Raw genomic sequence first — 22536 nt, forward strand, 5'->3', positions numbered from 1 at the left:
AAACAAGTCAGCAGAGTTACGCAGGATATCACTACTATGGTTCTCCACTGATCTGAACTATGTTCAGCATTAGATCACTGTTGTAGTAGTCTCAACTATTTGCATTATATCTTGCCAAGAATATGACTAATTGGGTAGTAAAAGTGATCTATTAGGACATCTACTGTTATAGTAAATTTGCTTACACAACTGTATTGTCCTCTGGGGCAGTGTGATTCTGTACATAAGGAAACCCTATTTTTAAACTAAATTTATTAACCACTTGTTTACCACTTCTAGCTTCTCACACATCAAATGACCCCAATATATTAGAAATCACTCATTTAAGTGCAACTATTTGAAAAGGTCTTTACTTCATAGTTTTGTATGGGCATGTCAGTGGCTACCAAACATTGGCCAGAATAGGTTAAGAATATACACGAGGCCAGGGATTCAGAATTAACTCCACCACTGGTGGTGAGAGCTGTGGCCAAATGGGGCTGTTTATATGATATTGTAGGAATTTGCGGTTTAGACATGTATTAGCCACAATTAGGAAAGACAACATGATAAGCTAATTTACATGTCTTTGAATTGCCCTTAACTACTGCAAATGTAAATCAGCATTTTCCTGTGGTAGTTAAAACTGGCAGTCCATGCATAGAATTGTCACAGGCACCTCCCCTCATCTACTATCCTACACTCTTGCACACATTCAAAAACATACATGCATACACACCGATCGACATACCTCTTACTTGCCCCTGCATTGATAAAAATAAATGAGAGACACTAGGTGCATTATATCACTACTTACATAAATCACAAATTCTTACAGTCAGTCAGTAATGCCAGACTTTAGATTTTCATTATCCTTAATGCTCATAAGGTGTGTTGTGACACTAGACCTGTTAATCTATTAAATGATTCAGAGTCATAGTTAAATTTTTCCTGGTGTCATCTACTTTTCCTTCCAAATTTGTCCTGAAGTCATTCCCCCAACACAGACACACACCAATCTTTCTCAACAGTCTCTCCCTCATGTTGTAGTGCCCTGTCCCTTGTAATTCATTGACTGTTGCAGTCACTGAATAATGCAATAAATCAGAATTACCAAACTCATATTATGCACAAAAAAATAAATAAAATAAAATAAAACAACTTGCAATATTAAATGATGAGCTAGCACAGTGGGTTAATTCCACTGCTTTGTGTGTCAAAGGTGCAGTGTTCAAAACCTTTTCCCCTTTTTACTTCACTCTTTAAATAGACTTTCCACTGTGTGATACCTTAAACCTCCTGCATCAGAGGCAACATGGGATATATGCAAATTACCCTTTAAGAATATAAGGTGTCTCTGCTAGATTTTTCTTTTTGTGTTTTTAACCTACTGGTTTTCCTGTGTGACCTTTTTACTCATTGTTTTAGTTCACTCTTTAAATAAGGAACATATTACATTCTTCCTGCTGCTTGACAGTGGTCCAGTGGTATCCAGTATATAAACTGTGAGAATACACGGTTTGATGCTATGTTGGTATGAATGATATGAGACGTACCTCCCTGGACTACATGAAAAAAGACACGGAGGAGCTGCCGATCTTTAAGCCCAGGCAGGTATGACCCTAGCCCTGAGTAGCATCCTGCCATCACCCAGAATGATACCACAGTACAAGAACAAAATGACTGATTTCAACAAATGGCTGCCATTCTAAGGGGATCCAGTATCTGTCTGCCTGGGATGACATGATCGACAGACCACAATGCTTTTCCAGAGATGGCCTGCATCTGTCACCCTTGGGATTCCGGATACTGGCTAAGGGTCTTGCTACCCCTATAGTGCCTTTTTTAGGCAAGGTTCAAATGACAAATTCACCACCGTAACAGGTACAAGCATGCAAAATCTGAGGGTAATGCTACTCAATGCTAGAAGTCTAAACCTCAAAATGCACTCATTCAAGGCACTCCTTAAAATGGAGAACATCGACATCTGTGCATTGACAGAGACCTGGTTCAAGGCTCCAGAGAGCACCCCTGCATTACCAGGCTATAATTCATACCACACCTTTCGGCCACCTAACCTAGACCGAAACACTAAAGGCAGAGGCATGTCCATATTCATTAAAGATATCCACACCTCCAGGGTAGTTGCTCAGCATAATGCATCCAAGATTATCCAAGTGCAGCTAACTCTAGGCAAGACCGCAATCCAAATTGTAGCTTGCTACAGATCCCTCACTATGCTCCAGGATTCCCACTCCTCAATTATTGATACACTGGAAAATATTAGGGTACAACCTAACACCCTAATAATGGGCGATTAAAACTACCCCATTAACTTGGAAAACTACTCATGTACCAACTCTTTTCCTCAATGTTTTCTGGAATTCATAAATTCCAATGCCTTGGATCAGCTTATCCACACCCACACCAGGGGCAGAAATATCCTAGTCCTGGTCATTACCAACATGGGCAACCGGTGTTCCACACTGGAGGTCAATTCCTCGTTGGCCAGATCCGACCACAAGCTAATCACCCTAGACATCCACATCCTGCCCCACCCCCATTAGGGGAATCACCATAAAAATTTTCTCCAAAGCCAACTTCAAGCTTAAGACAGAAATGGCAAACCTCACGACACCCATGCAGACGGACAATAGAAGTACGACTGCTTAATCCTACACAAATGCACTTTTTATAAGCACTTACACGAGTGCATGGATCGTGCAATCCCTAACAGAACCAAGCTGCTATCCTCCAAAAAAAAGGAGGCCAATCTGGTGGTCCCCTGCCATAAACAAACTCTACAACAGAAGAAAGAAACTGTTGCAAAAAAGAGTAAAATCCCATGATTGGAGGAACTCCCTGGTCAGCCTCAGTAAGAAGCGGAGACCACTCATAAAATCCTCCAAAGCTAGTTACAAACACAAAATCACCACTGATTCTAAAGACAACCACAAAGCATTCTATAGCTATGTCAAGAATCTCAATGGCAACACTCAGATCTGCTCTGAGTTACAGCACAATGGCACTAGATATACAGAACCAGCTGATACTGCCAACATCCTGGCAGATAGGTTCAGTGCTAACTTTACCCCCTCTCACCCTCTAAAGGGCCTATCTCTATACCGGAAGAATGCAAAGTTCCTGTAATCACAGCTGCACAGGTAAAAACCACACTCTCCAAAGCCAAGAACACAGCATCCATGGAACCTGGCAACATCCCAGGCTGCGTTCTACATGAACTACAGAACAAACTGACACCCCACCTAAGTACCATGTTCAATCATAGCCTTACCTCAGGCTTTGAGCCTACTGGATGGTGCACAGCAACGGTCATCCCACTCCACAAAGGGAGAGCCACCACGGACCCCGAGAACTACCACCCCATTAGCCTGACGAGCCAGGTCTGCAAGGCTGTGGAACGTATCATCATGGAACTTATAAACAATGACAGTGGTAATCCCCAAACTCTGGACCCCACCCAGTTCAGGTTTGTAAATGGCAGATCATATCTCCTAAACCTGATAGACACCAAAGCCGTAGAGGAGGGCAAGGTGATTCACACAGCCTGTCTAGATCTCGCCAAGGCTTTCAACACCATCCCCCACTCTGGAATTATAGATAAACTCACTAAACTAGGTATAAATCCCTATGATACAAGATGGGTTGGCAGCTGGCTCACTGACAGAACCCACACTGTGAAAATAGCATACTCCAAATCCAACTTCAGACCAGTGACAAGTGGAGTACTACAGGGTTCAGTCATGGGTCCTCTCCTGTTTGGTATCTGCTTCTCTGAAGTACAGGCTAACAAAGCAAAGAAGGTCTTTGGCTAATGAAGTTCACAGATGACTGCAAATTAGGAGCCATAATCGAAACTCCTAATGATGTGGACATCCTACAAAAGGGCCTCACTGAGACAGATGCTTGGTGTCAAAGACATGGCCTTAAGCTCAATGCCAAAAAGTGCACTGTCATCCCTTTTGGTAAAAACTCTGTACCCATGAACTACCACATAGGTGGTAGTCTACTTAACACCGAAAGTGTGATAACAGACCTTGGGACACAAGTGGACAGTAGTCTCTCCTTTGATAATCACATCGCCACAGTAGTCAGGAAATCCTTCTATGTGGCACACCTCATCACAAAAGGTTTATCATCCAGGAAAAAAAGAGGTCATTGTTCCCCTCTACTCATCACTCATTAGACCCATTATAGAATACAGCGCCCTATTTTGGTATGTACCTCACAAGACATCTACAATAACTGGAAAGCCTGCAGAAATACCTCACAAAGAGGATTACCGGCCTCAAACAGATGCCCTACGCAGACAGTCTCAAAAAAAAACCTCCAGTTTTACTCTGTTGCATATCGCCTACTCAGAGGTGATCTCTGCCTAACATACAAAGCTATGTCACACCCAGAGCTGTTGGACATGTTCCACTTAAAGAATTCCCAATCCCTCCGAGCTACACACTCTAGGGACCTAAACCTTGTCACCACAATAAACAAAACATGCTGGAGGGATAGATTCCTGTCCCAGAAACTTCCCATACTCTGAAACAAACTACCTATCTATATCAAGAAAAATCTTGATGACTGGATGGGAGATAGGAAATTCACCCCAGGGATCACTTCTGTGCCTCTGCTCGACAGGGGCACAGAAAAATAATTTTCTTGGGTGGCGAAAGCCAGGGTACCTTTTTGACTAGGCTAATATAGGCCCTAGGGCCAATAGCCTAGTACTTCTCTCTGAACCTAGTAACTTTAAGGCATGCTGAATAGACTACCCCTGGTGTCCCCCCCCTGGCCAATTTTGCAGGATTTGCTTATTAGTCTAGGGTAGTGTGGCAGGATGACAGTTCCTCCACACATGCACACATTCATGCATATACATACACACCCCCATCACACACACACACACACACAGACACACACACACACACACACAGACACACACACACACACAGACACACACAGACACACACACACACACACAGACACACACACACACACACAGACACACACACACACACACACACACACACACACAGACACACACACACCCTACCCCCTAACTAACTTCCTCAACTGTGATCTCCCCAAGCATACACTCAAAACATATATTCAGGCACATGGAGCCATATATATATATATATATATATATATATATATATATATATATATATATATATATGCAGAGGCCTAGGGAAAAAGATACAATTATTACAAAACATTTTAAGAACAATAATTATACAATCTTCAAAAATAAAAACATCTGTCGTTTAAATAATTATAGCAAATTAGACATAATATTTGTGTCTTTCGGCTTTTCCTGGTTTAAGGGTTGCCACAGCGGAACTCCGGTCCACTAATGATTGGCAGTTGATTTTTATGTACCGGCTTGCCAGGCCTGATGCACAACCTTCAACGAAGGTAAGCCCATTCACGCATGTCTCCACGCAGAAGACGTTCTAGCTGAGAATCGAACCGGACAGCGTCTTACTGTGAGGCAACAACGCTATTTATACAAAGAATATAACAGTCATTTAATATTACAGACATTTTAGACAGTTTATAGAGAAATTAAAGGCAAGTTATATATCCATAGACACACACACACACACAACAAACATATGCACACAAACACTACCTGTCCATTAAACTCCTCAGCACGTTACCTCCAACACAACTGAGTAAAAATGTGCTTTTGGCAAAATGTTCATGAACACAGATGGGCATAGTAACTTAACGGAGCTAAGCGAGTCTCTAAATCACTCACCTGTGTAGATGCCTTATCTCCGGTACTTCCAGGGTAGACCACACGATTAATTAGTACAGGCAGCTCCCCTGGAATGCATCATTAGCATATTAGCATGGTATTAGAGGCAGCCCACTGCAGTGCTGCACATCTTTACGCTAAAGCACTGTGGTAGAGCTGTCTCTTAATCAAATGGTTACCATGAAGTGTACCTGTGTACACTTCACTATAATCTTTCTGAATCCACTCCACTCTTTTCAGAGTCATGTAGCATGCATTACACTCTGGAAATTATTTTACAGCAGTCTACCCTATACGTTTTTCATTTCTCTAGCTGCCACAAAAACATTTTTTAGGTTTCTCTTTATCAAGTTCTCTCCTGTTTGCAGGTACTGTTCATTTTCATATTTCTGCTTAACATGCAAATTATTTTAATACACTTGTTTTTGTGTGTAAACATTTTTGCAAAATGCCCTTGCCTAGCAATGATTTTGCTGGATTAATTAAGCGATGGACATATGGTTGCCACCCGTCCCGTTGTCAGTGGGACACTCACGGGTTGAGCTTTCTCATCCCACTTCCCGCATTCACCAACAGTGGGACTTTAAAAGTCCCATTTCCCCCCTTTTTTTGCGAATTGCCGTTGCAGTGGAAAAGCTGAAAATACTTCCGTTTTTTCCACGGCAATGTGGCTACGTCACCAACCCGGACCTGCAGTTAGAGGGATTCCCTGCTAGGTCCAGGTGGTGTAATTTAAGCAGTAATTGGCTGCAGGGAATGGAGGGGGTGGGGATTTACTTAGAAGAGCCCAATAAAGGTTGCAGCTGTAGAGCAGTTTGTTTTAGTGCTCTATAGCTGCGAAGGAAAAAAGATCTTAAAATTCAGCCAGCAAAGAAGCCAGCCAGCCAGCAAAAGAAGCCAGCCAGCCAGCAAAGAAGCCAGCCTGCAAGGGAGCCTGCTAGCCAGCAAGGGAGCCTGCCAGCAAGCCCAGCCACTTGAGCAGACAGAGCCAGTCATTCAACTAGCCATTCCAGCAGGAAGTAAGCAAGCTAGCCCTGCAAAAACTGTGATAGTGGTAAGTACATAACATAGTACTTTGTGGCTTTAGTTATTTAAAATGGGAATATTGTGCTTTATTTAAGTTTTTAATGTTTAGAGGTAGATGTAGAAGTAGTATGCAGTATTTAAATCTATGCAGTGGTTACTTTGAGATTTTTGAGTAGTAGCTTAAAATGGGAATATATTGTGGTTTAATTTTTTAATGTTTAGAGGTAGATGGGGTTGCAGTACGCAGTACTCAAATCTGTGCAGTGGTTATTTTGAGATTTTTGAGTAGTAGTAGTTTTTAAAGGTATAAAACCTGTATGTATATGTAATTGTTATTGTTCTTGGGGGTATGATTTGGAAGCATTACTTTTAAAAGGCTGAACTGTGTGTATAGAAGTTGTTTATTTCTGGTGGGAGGGCAGTGAAATATAAATTTAGTGTGATGTATTTCTATTGTTGTAGCTTTTTCTGGGTATTTTCTGTTTGCAGATAGAAAATGTTCGAGCATATTTTGCACTTTTTTGTGTGGAAATGTGTGCAATTTAATGCTGTTTTCAGGAAGTTAGGATATACGTTAGTATATAAGTTAGGATATACTGTTTGGGTAATGTTTCCTATTAGTTCTTGCAAGTCAATGTGCATGTGGTACAAGACTACCTTTTGAGGGGGAATGTTAACAGTTAATGTAGTGTATTTATTATTCTAGTAGGTACATGCCAACTAGCTGAAGCTGTTTCAAGATTGTTTTCATTTATACCTGTAAATGTGTGCATTTCATTTTTTATGCATTTTTAATAAGGTTAAAATGTCTTGCTTTGCTTGTAATGTGAATATGGGTGTGCTGCTTTTACTTGGGCCTGTTTATTGCATCGCTGTGCTGGGTAAATTACTCTTAATTGCTGTTTTGAGGTAAAATGAGCCCATGGTGTCTACTGTACATTGTAGTTTATTTTACTTCTCTTGCAAAAAGTATTTTTAAAAGTTAAAATGTTTACGGACTTTTTTCCTGTTTATTTATTTTTGCGAATGCATGCTCAGAAGTTAATGCAGTGTATCTGAGATTGTGCTAAACCATGTCATTGTTACAGGGTAGTTTGCTTTTATAAGTAGCAAAGTTTGTATTTTGTGTTTTAGTGATGTCTTCAATAAACGTACAATGTACTGTTTTCATTATAATCTGATTACGACCATTGTTGGTGTTGGGCATGTTCATTAATAGATCATTACGCTGTGTAAATCAGTGCCATACATTTCTTTTTAACTGCTGTGGTCAAAAGCTAAATCAGGTCTCTGGTATCCACTGTGCATTCTCATTCATTTTAGTGTTTTTTTTTGGTTCAGTGAATGTGGTTAACTTTTTTTTCCTTGAGGGGTGGGGTGAGGTAGGGATGTTCGGTGGTAAAAATAATGCATTTTATTTTCTACAAGCTGTGTTAATGTTAGTTTTCAATGGCCAAAATGCCCCTACATGACCTCATTTACTATTTGACCTTTTTCAAACTGTTTGTAATAACTCTTTCCTGCTCCATTCTTCAGTTCTTTCGCATGCCAATGTTTTTAGAGACAGTTCTTTTGAGTGCCAATGTTTTTCAAGGGCCATTGTTTTTCAAGCCATTTTGAATGCCACTGTTAAGCCATTTTTTTCGCATGCCAATGTTTTTCGAGCAAGTTCTTTTGCGTGCCAATGTTTTTCGAGCCAGTTCTTTTGTGTGCCAATGTTTTTCGAGCCAGTTCTTTTGCGTGCCATTGTTTTTCGAGCCAGTTCTTTTGCATGCCACTGTTTTTAGAGCCAGTTCTTTCGTGTGCCAATGTTTTTTGAGCCAGTTCATTTGTGCTGTACAGCAGTATGTTACTGCACCCGACTAACACAGTTTTGGTAACTATGTTGCATATCAGGCAGCAGTATGTTACTGCACCCACTAACACAGTTTTGGTAAATATGTTGCATATCAGGTAAGTACAGATTCAAGCATGAAGAGAGCAGCAGCTTCATCACAGTCAACCAGCAGCAAGAGAATGTGCAAGTGGCAGGATGTTTGGAAAACAGAATTCGACTGGATCGAGAGATGCAGTGATGTCAAAGCGTTCTGTAGGTACTGCAAGAGAGAATTTCTAGTGACCCACAGTGGAAGAAACAATGTCGCACGACATGAGGCAACTGAACAACATAAGACTGCTATTCTTCAAGCTAAATCCACTCACCTGATGACAAAGTGGGCAAGGAACGCAAACCTTGAGGGACCAGAATTTAGGATCATTGCAGCAGAAGCCTCTGAGGAGTTCCATGCTGTTAAGCACAACATTTCCTATAACAGCTTGGACTGTGCAGTAAAGTTGGCCAGCCAGTTGCACAGTGACTTGGACACTGCAAAGAAACTATCTTGTGGAAGAACCAAGGCTGAAGCCATAGTTGAAAATGTTTTCTGAGCACACTCATTGGAATGCCTCCTGCATGACCTTCAAAAACCAGGCACTTCATTTGCAATTTCATCAGATGCTTCCAACAAGGGGAACATAAAATTATTTCCACTTGTTGTGAGGTATTTTTCTAAAGAAGAAGGGGTGGTGAATAGCCTTTTGGACTTCTATGAAGACCCTGATGAATCTGCACAGGCTATTTCACAGCAAATTTCCAACATTATGGAAAGGAACTCCTTGCCCTGGAACAGCATTTCAGCTTATGGGGCTGATAATGCCAGTGTGAACTATGGGAAGAAATCTGGTGTGTATACCAGATTAAAATAAAAGTGCCCATCACTCCAGAAGGCTAACTGTGTTGCCCACATCATTCACAATACAGCCAAAAAAGCTGCAGCACAACTACCGCATGACATGGAAGTATTTGTAATGAAACTTTTCAGCCACTTCTCAGGTTCTGCCACAAGGACCAGAGACTTGAAAGACTTCTTTGAGTTTTGTGGCATGAAATTTGAGAGTCTAAGACATGTGCCAAGAAGGTGGCTGTCACTACTCCCAGCCATTGAAAGAGTAGTGAAAAATCTCCCAGTGCTCCAGTCCTATTTCCTCTCCCAGGGAGAAGAGGAGACCCCCAGGCAGATATGGCAGTACTTTTCAGCTAATGAACATGGTGAGAATGAATTGCCTATGCTGCCACAGTTCTATTTGCACTTTCTTTGTGCTGTTCTTGTTGATTTTAATGAACATATAAGTACATTAGAAAAATCAGCACTTAATGCCATGGAAACTTTTTGTGTAATGGTCTCTCTGAAGCAAAAACTGCCAACAAGAGCTGAAGGTGCTTTCTTTGGAGGGAAACATAGGGCATTTATGAGCACATTAGATAGCGCTTCTGCTAACAAACTGAAAAGAGACTTCATTGTGTTCTTGGAGACAGCAGTGAAATACCTGGAACAGTGGTTTGATTATACTGAAAGCAACTACTTGTTTACACTATCTAAATTATCTCTAAATGAGCCCTTTGCTTTCAGTGACTTACTTAATGTGACCACTGCCCTGAGTCTGCAGGATGTAGATGAAGATTATCTTTTTAGGGACTACTTGTCAATTAGGTCCTTTCTGTAACAGTTATGTAACACAAGCTTGACCCCAGGAGAGAAGTGTCTGAAGCTTTTCAAAGAAGGGCCTGAACTGACTACACTATATCCGGTAATTGCTAGGGTTTTATCTATACCGACCTCAAATGCATTTGCAGAAAGAGTTTTTTCTTTGGTGAAAGGTAAATGGACAGATGTGCGAAACCAATGTAGTGTGGACTTGTTAAAAGCCGAACTAATGATGACTGTAAATTACCGGATGAAATGTTGTGACTTTTACTCAAATATTATTCCAGATCAGGCCCTTCTTCAAGCCATAAAATGAAATTCAAAATACACTTTTAAAAAAAAAGTGATTTAGTGTACTAGTGTGCAGTATAATGTACTAGGGTGCAGTTTGCAATTTTGTGTTCTTTGTTTAGCGTTAATTTGCTAGTGTGCAGTATGTAGTACTAGGGTACAGTATATAGTTTTGTGTTTTTTCTTTGCTTTAGCTTTAATTGATAATAAAAAGTCTTAATTTTATACTTGGCTTGCATGTGGTATGTAGATTTTTTTAAGTTTTCTTTCTGAATAGTCATGGTTGGTTTATGAATTTTTTTAAACTTTTTAAATAAACAAGTGTCTGTTTAATGAGTAGTGTGTTTTTTATTCCTTTAAAGTTTATTTACTGTTACAACTGAGTAATGTGTGTTTTTGCAGTAATAGTTCACTTCATTTAAATGGTTTGAGTTTTCAGTATGCTGTAATGTCACAATGTTGTATCCATAACTGTAATACTGCATCTCCTTTAACACCTCTGGTGATGTCGTGGTGGGGGTGTGGCCACTGTCATATTGACCACACCCCTATCCTATTGGCCACACACCCCATGTCCCACTTTGGCCTTGTTAAAAGGTGGCAATCCTAGACAAACAGTGTGTATGGTCTTGTTTATAGCCATACCTACCGCAAGAAGCATAAAAAGTCTGCAATGTTTTTGTAGCCTTCAACTTAGATTTTTATTGTAATTTTGACTCACTTGTTCATATCCATTCATTTAGCAACACTGTTTTTTTCTCATCTTTGCCTTATCTATCTTGCATTTTGGTTTAATTGCATTCATGTCTTATTCAATTCTTTAAACTGAGCAGGGAGAGGGCACAAGACAGTCCAACCAAGATGTCTGCCTAAGCCCAAAGCTTTGAACAGGGCCAGTAGAAATTTGGATAAAACTAGTGTTCCATAGGAGAAAAAAAATAACCCAGAATGAATGATGAGCGAACTAGGAACAAAACGGAGGAACTGGCGTCTGCTTTTAAAGCTGAAAATTAAAAGGAGCAAATGGACATTTTGTATGAAAAAGGAAATCAGACTAGGCCAGGATGCAGAATCCTTGAAACAAGCAATATGAGAACAAACAGAAGGGGAATGGCAAAAGATCTGGATGTAGAAGAATGCAGCAATTAAAACTGAGCTGCAGGAATAAATTCACAGTATACAAGAATTAACAAAAATATAACAAAAATACAGGGAGAAATAATGGATGATTTTGAAAATTCATCAATGAGGAACACCAGGCTAACTGGAATACAACAAACTGAGTGACAGTGAATTGGAGCAGTTTGTAATACAGCTATTTCAGGAGAGAGTTTGAGCTGTCAAGAAAGAAATAGGCATTAATGGAGAAGAAGCACAGAGTGAGAAGCTGGGAAGGAGCAGCTTGAAGTATACTAAGGCATATTTTGACATGCCTCTATTCCTGTACTATACAGAAATGAAATAATAAGGAAAGCAAAAAGACTAAGTTATCCCGTTTGCACGAATGTTAATATCTTTACAGATGTTGTAGGTATTAAATGAATAAACGAGACATCTACATGGTTGAAATACTTGGCAATTCAGGAACTGCAGCATGAAGTGGAATGGTTCCGGCTACACAACAAAGAGGATCTCAGAAGTTTAAACAAAGATACATAGACAGCTAATCATAGGCAGCAAAAATATGAATTGTTTGCAAGACATGAATTGGGATAGCAACCTTAGATGTAAGAGAGGTGATGTAGAGACACTGGAAGGGTATCGCATACGGAATCCCCCATAGGGGAAAAGATAAGACCAGAAGTGCAGAGGGGCCACATGCCTGTAAAACAGAAAAGCAGGAAACAAAAATTACAAAGGAAACTACTAGCAGACAAGAAGAGAGACAAGAGGATGAAGGGGATACATGTGAAAAAAGTTATATCAAATGGAAACAGAAGAACAAGAAGCCTTTCCCAAGGAAGATTTAGGTATAAAAACAAAGAAAGAAGTAATGACAGTCAAGTAAAAGCTCTATGAAAATGGGACAGCAGTGTGACAGATGTTTCAGGTGACTCAGAAGTGAACTAATGGACAATTGAGGGACTAAAGCTGGATAGTAGCATTTATGAAGAACGGCAGAAATTCAGAACAAATAGAAGTGACCACTGAAGATGAAAAGCAATAACTAGAAGGAAGAAATGGACATTGAAAGGCAGGTGACTGTAAGCAAGGTAGGATGAATGTAATAAATGAAACAAATCCTTACTTTGCAAAACACACCCCAGGGAACACAAGATTAAAGCTTTACAATGAATGGTTGGAAATAAATCAATTCACAGGGCAATGATGGGTAATGCAGTTTGGGGGGGCATAACCACAAACCTCCAAGGAAAGCAATATAATTTTCAAAATTACTTGATGTACAAAAATAGTATCTACAGTAACCAAAAGAAATGAAATATTAGGCCTCTAACCTTAAAATGCTCTTACAAATTTTTCAGCTACTATTCTACAGCAACAATGACAGGAATAAATGCACACAACCATTTTAATCTAATGACTGAAAATTCCTGAAGGTGTAAATGGCTGATGCATTAATTCTCTTGGTACAGTTTATTTTTTGTTCTTAGAGGCAACAACTGTAAAAGAAATGCTGGAAAGAAATCAGCAGAGTCAGAAATACTACTAGAATGGAAACAGCAGAAGACTACCAGATTAAAGAGCTGGAAATTAATTTGTGATATGCAAATCATGGGATAGTCTGGGACACAAAGCTAGAATAGCTGGTCAGACAGACAAACCAGCCAAGACACTATTGTTGCTTGTTGGGAAGATGGAAAGCTTTCCTTAAACTCTGTCCTTCCAAAGCATACACATCACAAGACTGAGTTACTGAAAAAAGTGCAAAACTTCTACCAAAGTGTTTTTTTTTTCTTTTTTAAGAGGGCAAGCCCTTATGTCCTCCATACTGGCAACCATCTTAAATATACCAATTCTACAATAGCATAACAAGAGGGAAAATGTGAAACTCCCTTACCCCTCTATTCTGTGACCTCACCACTGTCAGTGTTCATCTAACATACTGTTCCATCGATTGGCATGCTATTCAGTTATTTTGATTCAAATAACATGAACATGATAACAGTGCTATTTGGCAATTTATAGGGGATCCATATGTACATATACACATACATGCTTGTATGTAATTTACATATACGCTTATATAAAGTACAGAGACATTTTTATAATGAAACCAGCTTTTTACATGCCACTTTTGATGCTCCTCCACTTGAACAGATACAGTCCCCATGACATGCATAATGAAGTATAGTCTTGAAGTTTTTTTGACCATAGGAATTATGGCAGAATTATAGAAAACCACTCAGAAAGTATGGTTAGCTTGGTGTGTGTGTGTGTGTGTGTGTGTGTGTGTGTGTGTGTGTGTGTGTGTGTGTGTGTGTGTGTGTGTGTGTGTGTATGCACACACAGGAGATTATTTTTTTAATCATTCACAATCACTCTTGATTGCACCAATATCAAGTGTACATCTTATAGGGTCAGCTGTAATTGAATTGGTCCACTGTATTGTATGGTATTCACATATACTCATATATTTTTATCATATAGATGACAAATTCCCATGTTACCAGACTCTTAACTTCCACCATCTTCAGTGTATCACTAAAAGAGTTTAAATGTTCAAGAAAAAGCTTTTTAGAAGTTTTACCTGCAGGAGGTGCACACAACACTGTTGCTACATTTTCTTGGTCACAGTTGCCAATTCCATGTTTCGTATACTGGCACTGAAGTAGAAACTTCTCATCCCCATGGCAGTTCAACCATCCTAAGTGAGCAAGTTTTGATCCAAAGCCAAAACCTTTATTCTTTATCATGGTGCCAATCTCACTGTATATGATACAATAAAATAGGAAAAAATGATTTCCCTGAGAGCAAGGGTACAAGTTGTGCAAACATAATCAAAGCAACCAAGGTATATGGATGTAACAGTTTCAGTGTCTGTTCTATTTGAAACATGCAGAATTTATTTATTCAAAACAGCTTGTCAGGTATACATTTCTGTTGTGTGTCAGTGTTCTACACCAATGTGCTGGCTTTTTCTCCATGCTGTTATATTATTAAGAAGCAAACAAAATTTCTTACTAAACTGAACAACTTTATTGCTACAAAGATGCGTTACCTATGAGTAATAATCCACATTAGGCTCAATTTTAGAATTTTAAACTTAGCATCCAACTAATTTTCCTAAAAGTTCTATCTTGCTGATAATACATTACAGCATACTCTACTTTTTTTTGTCGAACCAACCCCCTACAGAATGGCAGCATTACATTAATTAGTTGGTAGAATAACTGCCGCATTTCACTCATTTATATAATAAATTCTCTCCAGCATTTTCACAGACTGCATTAAAATACCTTAGAAGTTGAACAGATTTGTTTAAAGAAATAGCTCACAAGAAGTTAAGCGAAAAAGAACAGGGTTCATGGATATGAATGTGCGCTCTGATAGACTAATGAGGATTTATACATTTTATTTAACTAACTTATATTTGTTAACATGAATAGTCTGGTAAATGAAACAAAAGTGCTGCAGGCAGGTGGCTAAAAACAAACCAATTTTTGTTTTGTTGACAGATGTCTGAGGAAGTCAAGTCACTGACTTGACGAAAAGCACTTCACGTTTATTGTTGAATAAATTGGTTTGTTTTTAGCCACCTGCCTGCAGCACTTTTGTTTCATTTACCAGTTTGTTTTCATTTTGTTTGGTTACATGAATAGTCTAACAGAGCAAAGCCTATTTTCAGTGGAGGTCCAGGCAGAAAAGCTGTACATACATTAGGAAACAATATACAAAAGTAAACAGTTGATAATTACAAAATATTAACAACCATGTTACATATATCTGAGTTTTATTGTATACCTATGACATCTGCTAGTTTAAATGGAGGTAAAACTAGTTTATTTAAGAAAAACATAAAATTTAATGTGGAGACATCTGCCTTTTAATGGGCATGAAGTGTAGAATTTCTTTAAGGAATTTGATCAGCTGTTTCTGGTAAAAGATGAGAATACATGCTGAAACAACAGAAATGTGGGCTTCGAAAGATGAACAGGTAAAATAGAGAGAGGGTACTAAAATAATTCAAAAAGTTTGTTAATGGACAGTTCAGAGTATCAATACCATATAAAATCCATATTATAGTTCATTTTCATTCCTAAAGGCTGGATTTTGTAATAGAGATAATAAATCAGTAATGAATCGGAACTATTCTCCAATGTGTCAGACTCAGAAGCTTGATGTCAGGAAGAGGTATTCTGCCCTTTTGCTGTGAAAGCACATCCTTCCTGCAGTTAAAGGAACCAGGATGGGTTAACTAGCAACTGAAATGACAGAAAGAACCTCTAACTATCCAGGTTGTGACAAGCAGAACAAAATGGCTTCTATGCAAATTGCCTTGAGAAGTAAGATGTATGGAATCACAGGACTAGGAAAAATGTATACCTCAGATTCTGATGCCTTGTTAAGGAGAATTCATTACTGCCTTTCACTGAATGAGAGACTAAAACCCTGGTAATCAGAGTGATGGCATGAGAGGCATAGAGATCCTGCTTTGGTAAGCAATTTCACCACAATTCACAAGAGCTTCCAGAAGTTGCTGTTTGATATGCTATCAAACAGGATTTCTTGTAATTCACTGCGATACCCGTAGTTTAAGAGTCGCTGTGACATCTGTGATAAAGAAGACATTCCTTTAATCCTGCCACTGTCATTCTTGAGTGAGTAAAAACTGTTGCCAAATGTTTGGTAAACATTCCTGAAACTGTGGATATATCAAATGGATGTTAAACTGAAAGGGGTAAATACCATAATGGAGGCTCAAATGTTTTGTGTGATAGCCTTGTGTTAAAAGTGGAAAAGGGCATCTTCTATATCTATGGTTACTATTTCTTTTTTTGTAATGAAAGCCATAACTCTTTTCAGGGTCATCACTTTGTACTTCTCTGTTACATAAAATGGTTCATAATTGACAAACCTGGCACCAATCTCCATATGTCCCTTTGGGTTCAAAGAAAAATTTTTAATAGACCCATTCCCTGTTTTCATGGTCTGGGACCACTGTGCTGCCTTCTTCGGTAACAGCTGTTTCACCAACAGCAATGTCTTCTGTAGGGAGTTATTTCCTTTAGAAAAGTGACTTACTGGCTCACTATTTTCTAGATAATTGGGAAGTGGGAGCACATATGAAGTAATTGCACAACAGCAGTTGCTATCTTTCCCTTTTTCTGCAAGTCTTCCAGAACAACATAACCTCATCTGGTTTGTCAGATAAAGTGTTTTTGAGGACTGAAGCATCCAGTATCTGGGCTTGCTCACTCTCAGGATATATTTTTTGTCCTGTGTCAGGCAAGTCTTTTTAATATTACCATGGATGTGGAGGCCCTTGATGATACTTGTACACATGCACTACAATCTTATCCACACAGAGGATTTAGTTTCCCAAGTTTTTCTCAGTTGCTGCCTTTTGGTAGGTTTTGATACAGTTCAGTATTTGGTCCAGAATCAAACTTTGGTAGGAAAATGCCTGCTGTCATTTAGAAATCTAATGGAAAATTGCTAGTGCTGTGCTGCAGAATTTTTGCTAAATCTTTCTAAAAGTCAGAATTCTCTATCAAAAGCAACAATGCCAAGGAAGTAGTCTTTCTGCTGTGAGAATGAAAAAAAGTAAATAATCAAAGGCTAGGGAAAAAGTTGCTAGAGAGGTGGAAGGGGCCTGCAACAGTGATGGTTTAGAAAACCACTTTTGCATGACTGGGTGCCAGAGATTTTACCAGAGCTTCCATTAGGACACATTCAGGGTCTTTGTGTACCCATTTTAACTTGAGTGTGTTATTTTAGCTGATTGGCATAACGGCTAAGGTCTTGCCTCACAGATACAAGGTACAGGCTTTAATTCTGACTTCGGTTTATTGGCTAGGCTTGCAATAATCTTCTGAGTGACCGTCTAGTATTCACCTATGAGCAATGAACTACTCTTTGACTGGGGGCTGAGTTGGTGAAAATGACACTGGTGCAGCCTTAATTTTCAAAGCTGGTGGAACCAGTGCGGCAGAGTCCCACCCTGAAGGCCTCATGTCCTACTACCAACTATGCCAAGACGTAATCTTTCTACTGAGAGAATAAATAAAGGATATTGCAAATGGGTAAGTTTTTGGTTGCTATATAAACCTGTCCTTATCCAATGCTACCGTGTACATTTTAAGATTTTTTTTCAGATCAAGTGGATCTCATCCAATTTCACTTTATAATTTCTAAGTACTCTCTCTCTTTGGAGATAAAGAATGCCTTGATAGCCACCAAAAGTAATAATCCATGTAGTTCACAGTTTTAGAAAAAGTAATGACCTCTACTGGCAACCACAGTACTGAGAAGAAGGCTCCGTATGGTCTATATCTCATTCTGGTCGTTTGTTAATACGGAATTCTTTTTCATCTTATGATACAGGAGAACTTTTCCTTTTTTGTTCACTTGAACCACTACAAAAAAATGGAAAAGCTCATGTATCATGGGAGTACTTAAAGTACATGAAGCTGTCTTTCGAAGGTAGATAGAAGTGCATAATTCTGGATTTGACTAGCACTGGTGCACTACAAATAAAAATTCATGTATAATTTGTTTTGTAGTGCATCGGTGCTGGTGAAATCCAGAATTATGCACTTTTCCTAGCTACCTTCAAAAGGCAGCTTCCTGTACTTTTAGTATTTCCAAGATAGACAGTTCCTCGGTAGGGAAATATTTCCTTTCCCAGGACTTGTGCAATCTTAGAGCTAGTATATATAATTAGCAGGGGGTGTGCGGGTGCAAATAGGGCTTGCCCCCCCTGCAAAAAACACTTACTGTTGGTTTAGCCCAGTCCAAGTTAATCCTGAGAGCATGCACACAATGTGTTGATGTTCCTTGTTTCAACATTAGGACATCAATACTCGAAATGTTGACATTTTGCCCATTTGATCAAAATAATTAAATATAGACACACATACATAAACATACATGCACACATATATACATATATATATATATATATATATATACACACACACACACACACACTAAATGTATCTATATTTATACATTATGTATTAATAATGTTTCACGAGGTTATTGTCCCATACATTTTATATATTTTATATATATATATATATATATATATATATATATACATATACACACAATATAAATATATATATATATATATATATATATATATATATATGTATATATATATATATATATATATATATATTATGTATATATATATATATATATATATATATATTATATATATATATTATATATGGGTCTACCTGATAAGACCGATAAGCGAAAACACTGACAATGAGATCACCGACACCGGAAGACCGACAACAGAAATAATCGACAGTTTGAAATCCCGACGCTGAAAACACCGACCTGCAAAAACAGCGCAACTGTGCAAGTATGCAATAGTGACAGACTTTAGGGTTAGAGTGCAGATAGGGTAAGTGTGCGATAGTGACGGACTTTAGGGTTAGGGTGCAGGTAAGGCAAGTGTGCGATAGTGACGGACTTTAGGGTTAAAGTTAGTGCATAGATAGTTGTGTATGTAAGGTTTAGTTTAGGTTTGTAAGATTTTTGGTGTGCTTGTGTTGTATGTGTGTTTTTTGGAACAGCGGATTTGTTTTGTTGACTGTCGGGATTGTGCTTTGTCGGGCATGTGAACCTTCGTGTTTTTGAACTTTTGGTTTTGTGGTGTCTGTGTTTTCGCTTGTCGGTCTTATCAGGTAGATCCATATATATATATATATATATATATATATATATATACATATATATATATATATACACACACACACACACACACACACACACACACACACACACACACACACACACACACACAAATAGAAAGAGAGATGGAAAAACTGGAATACAGTGACAGATATTGCAGATGTTTGGAAAATGGTGAAAGGAGTATAGCATCCCAAGAAGAGGAAAGCTTATTATGCACTATTTGTCAGCTGTGTGAATGGCCATTGTAGAAGACGTTAACTATAACAACTTGATTATTTTTAAAAAAATAGATCATGGGTTTGTTTGGAACAAGGTTGGGCACTAAAGCAGAAAAGCTAAGCCCTATAGGACTTAACTCAATGGAACAAGCAAGGCGGCAAATAGTTATTGAAACTTGGATACGAGATAAATGAGATATTAGACGCAAGACATCAGTTCGTGAGGGAAGGTATTAAAGACTTTTTTTTTTTTTTTAATTCTCTTGCTTATCATATGAAATTTGCTAATCGACAAAGATAGCTTTAAAGATAGCGACAAAGATAATATTAAACTAGCTCCTTCTTCATATCTCTTTGTAGCAGAAGCAGGTATGCTTCAGAGTACAACTCCGGTATTAATGGAATATTATTTCAGTTTATACAAGGCTAAGTCAAGATGGAAGAAAGGAAGTGAGGCGTCCAAAACATTCCTAGGGCCTCTTTAAGTTGCTCAGCCTATCCCAGGAGTATGAAACTGAACTAGTGAGGACTATTATGATAATCAAAAGGTAGAGGAGGTCCTTAAAAAGTTGAATTCAGGGAGAAAATAATCGGTATGGACAGAATTTTGGAGATAGGGTGGGAAGGAGGTGACTGCCCTGCTGATTAAACTGCTCAGTGAGATATTGATTGCTAGAAAAGTACCAGAGAGTCCTGGAAAAGAAAGCTTATATTTGTAATACCATTGAACAGAAACAATGTGGAGTAGCTGCTTTCCTATAGGCCTATTTTAATGAATATTTAAATCATAACTGCAAGATATTCATGTCCTTGACAGCGATACACTTAACCAAGTAATCCTACCAACAGATGAATATACATAAATGTGGATTTGTAGGAGAATGGCTGAAATTCATAACATGAAAACATCTCTGATGATGCAGCATACAGGACAGCGGAGGTTTTGTTTATGCTGGAAATGGAAAAAGCATTCAATGGAGTTGAAAATTTCCATATCCAAGTTGTATCCTACCAAAATATGCATTACTGGACAATCTTGTGAAGCTGCTCTTCTCAATTTCTCTGGACTCAAAACTGGTATTAAAACCCAAATTCATGCTGGGCAAGTCTTTGTTTATCTTAAGGGTTATGAGGAAGGATAGCCCCCTCTCTCTAATTTTATTTTATTCACCATCTATTTTGAGCCATTAGTGGAGCACATTACGAACTCAACAATTAGGAGATACAAATTCAGTGATACAAAGCAGAACATTTCTCCTAATACAGAAAACTTTTTCTTTAATGATTCAAACTTACAGTAACTTCATAGGATAGAGAACTGATGGAGAAAAGACAAAGGCTGTATCACTGTGTTGTTTTCTCTAAAAGATGTTTGAGAGACAATAACCTTATCTTTGGGAAGTGTATTTTTAAGCATCTTAAAGCTTTGTTCAGAGGTAGCAAGGTTGAATTGAAAGAAACATATCAGGAGTCATTAAAAAGAAAAAAGTGTAACATGACAAGTGCATTCTCATCCCCTTTGGTAAAAACTCTGCACCCATGAAGTACCACATAGGCAGCAGTCTACTTAATGCTGAATGTGTGATAAGAGACCTTGGGACCCAGGTGGACAGTAGTTGCTCCTTTGATAATCACATCACCACAGTAGTCAGGAAATCCTTCTATATGGCACACCTCATCACAAAAGGGTTCTCATAGAGGAAAAAAGAGGCCATTGTTCTCCTCTACTTGACACTCATTAGACCCATTAGTGTACAACACCCCTTTTTGACTGTACCTCACAAGATATCTGCAGCAGCTGAAAGGCCAAAGAAGTACCTCACAAAGAGTATTACTGGCCTCAGACAGATGCGCTACACTGACAGTCTCAAAAAACTCCAGCTTTACTCTGTAGCATATCGCCTACTCGGAGGTGATCTCTGCCTAACATATAAAGCTATGTCAAACTCAGAGCTGTTGGACATGCTATACCTAAAGAAATCCCAATCCCTCCAAGCTACACACTCTAGGGACCTAAACCTTGTCACCACAATAAGCAGGGCATGGAGGGATAGATTCCTGTCCCAGAGACTTCCCATACTCTGGAACAAGCTACCCATCCATGTCAAGCAAAGTTCCTCATTAGCACTCAAGAAAAATCTTGATGAGTGGCTGGGAAATAGGAAATACACCCCGGGGATCACTTCTGTGTCTCTGCTCGACAGGGGCACAGGAAAATAACTTTCTTGGGTGGCGTAAGCCAGGGAACCTTGTTGGCTAGGCTTGCTTAGGCCCTTGGGATGAAAGTCTAGTACCTACCTATGAGTAAGTAGAAAAAGATCCCATTGGAGTTAAATCAGCATATTCAGGCACTGAACTTCTTTCTGGTACCCCTGTAATATGGTTTTCAGTCTTTAAGTGGTCCCCACTCCTACATTTTATGAAAACAGTTAAAAATATTATGGTTGATGTTATCGGAAGGGAAGAAGCCAAAGGTGGAATGGGATAGATTAATAAAGGTAAAGAAGATGGTGTGTTAGGTGTGCTAGACCTATATGGGTATTATGAAGCTGTCCAGTTACAACTGCTTTGTCTGTTACAAGCAGAAGCTAAATGGAAGACAATGATTCTATTAAAATGTGGTTGCCTACAATGAAATCAAGATAGTTTCTTTCTGGTATTCATTATGGGACAAGACTAAACCACCCTTTCCTGAAACAACGTTTGGGAATATTAGAGAAAGTCCCAAGGAGGGAAAAGATGAAAAAGTCGGACAGAACTGTAGCCAAAACTGTGTCTTTGAAAAAGTGGCAATAGGATGAAAGAAAATTAAATTGCTGGAGGAAACAATTTTTTTTTTTTTTTTTTACTGGGAACAAATCATGATGGGTGAAGGATAAAAAAC

The 22536-nt window shown here is 38.7% G+C and overlaps 1 protein-coding gene across 1 annotated transcript in view; it reads right to left on the reverse strand.

Moving 5' to 3' along the window:
- Window positions 1-22536, reverse strand: part of LOC122788668 (neurotrypsin-like) — a 557316-nt gene that overhangs the window by 514437 nt on the left and 20343 nt on the right. The window contains exon 3 of the mRNA XM_044055564.1: window positions 14312-14490. Within this exon, the coding sequence (XP_043911499.1) occupies window positions 14312-14490 (179 nt within the window). The remainder of the gene's footprint in view (window positions 1-14311; window positions 14491-22536) is intronic.

The sequence above is a fragment of the Protopterus annectens genome, chromosome 14.part0 (assembly GCF_019279795.1).
Source record: "Protopterus annectens isolate FY-2018-M chromosome 14.part0, PAN1.0, whole genome shotgun sequence".
Taxonomy (NCBI): domain Eukaryota; kingdom Metazoa; phylum Chordata; order Ceratodontiformes; family Protopteridae; genus Protopterus; species Protopterus annectens.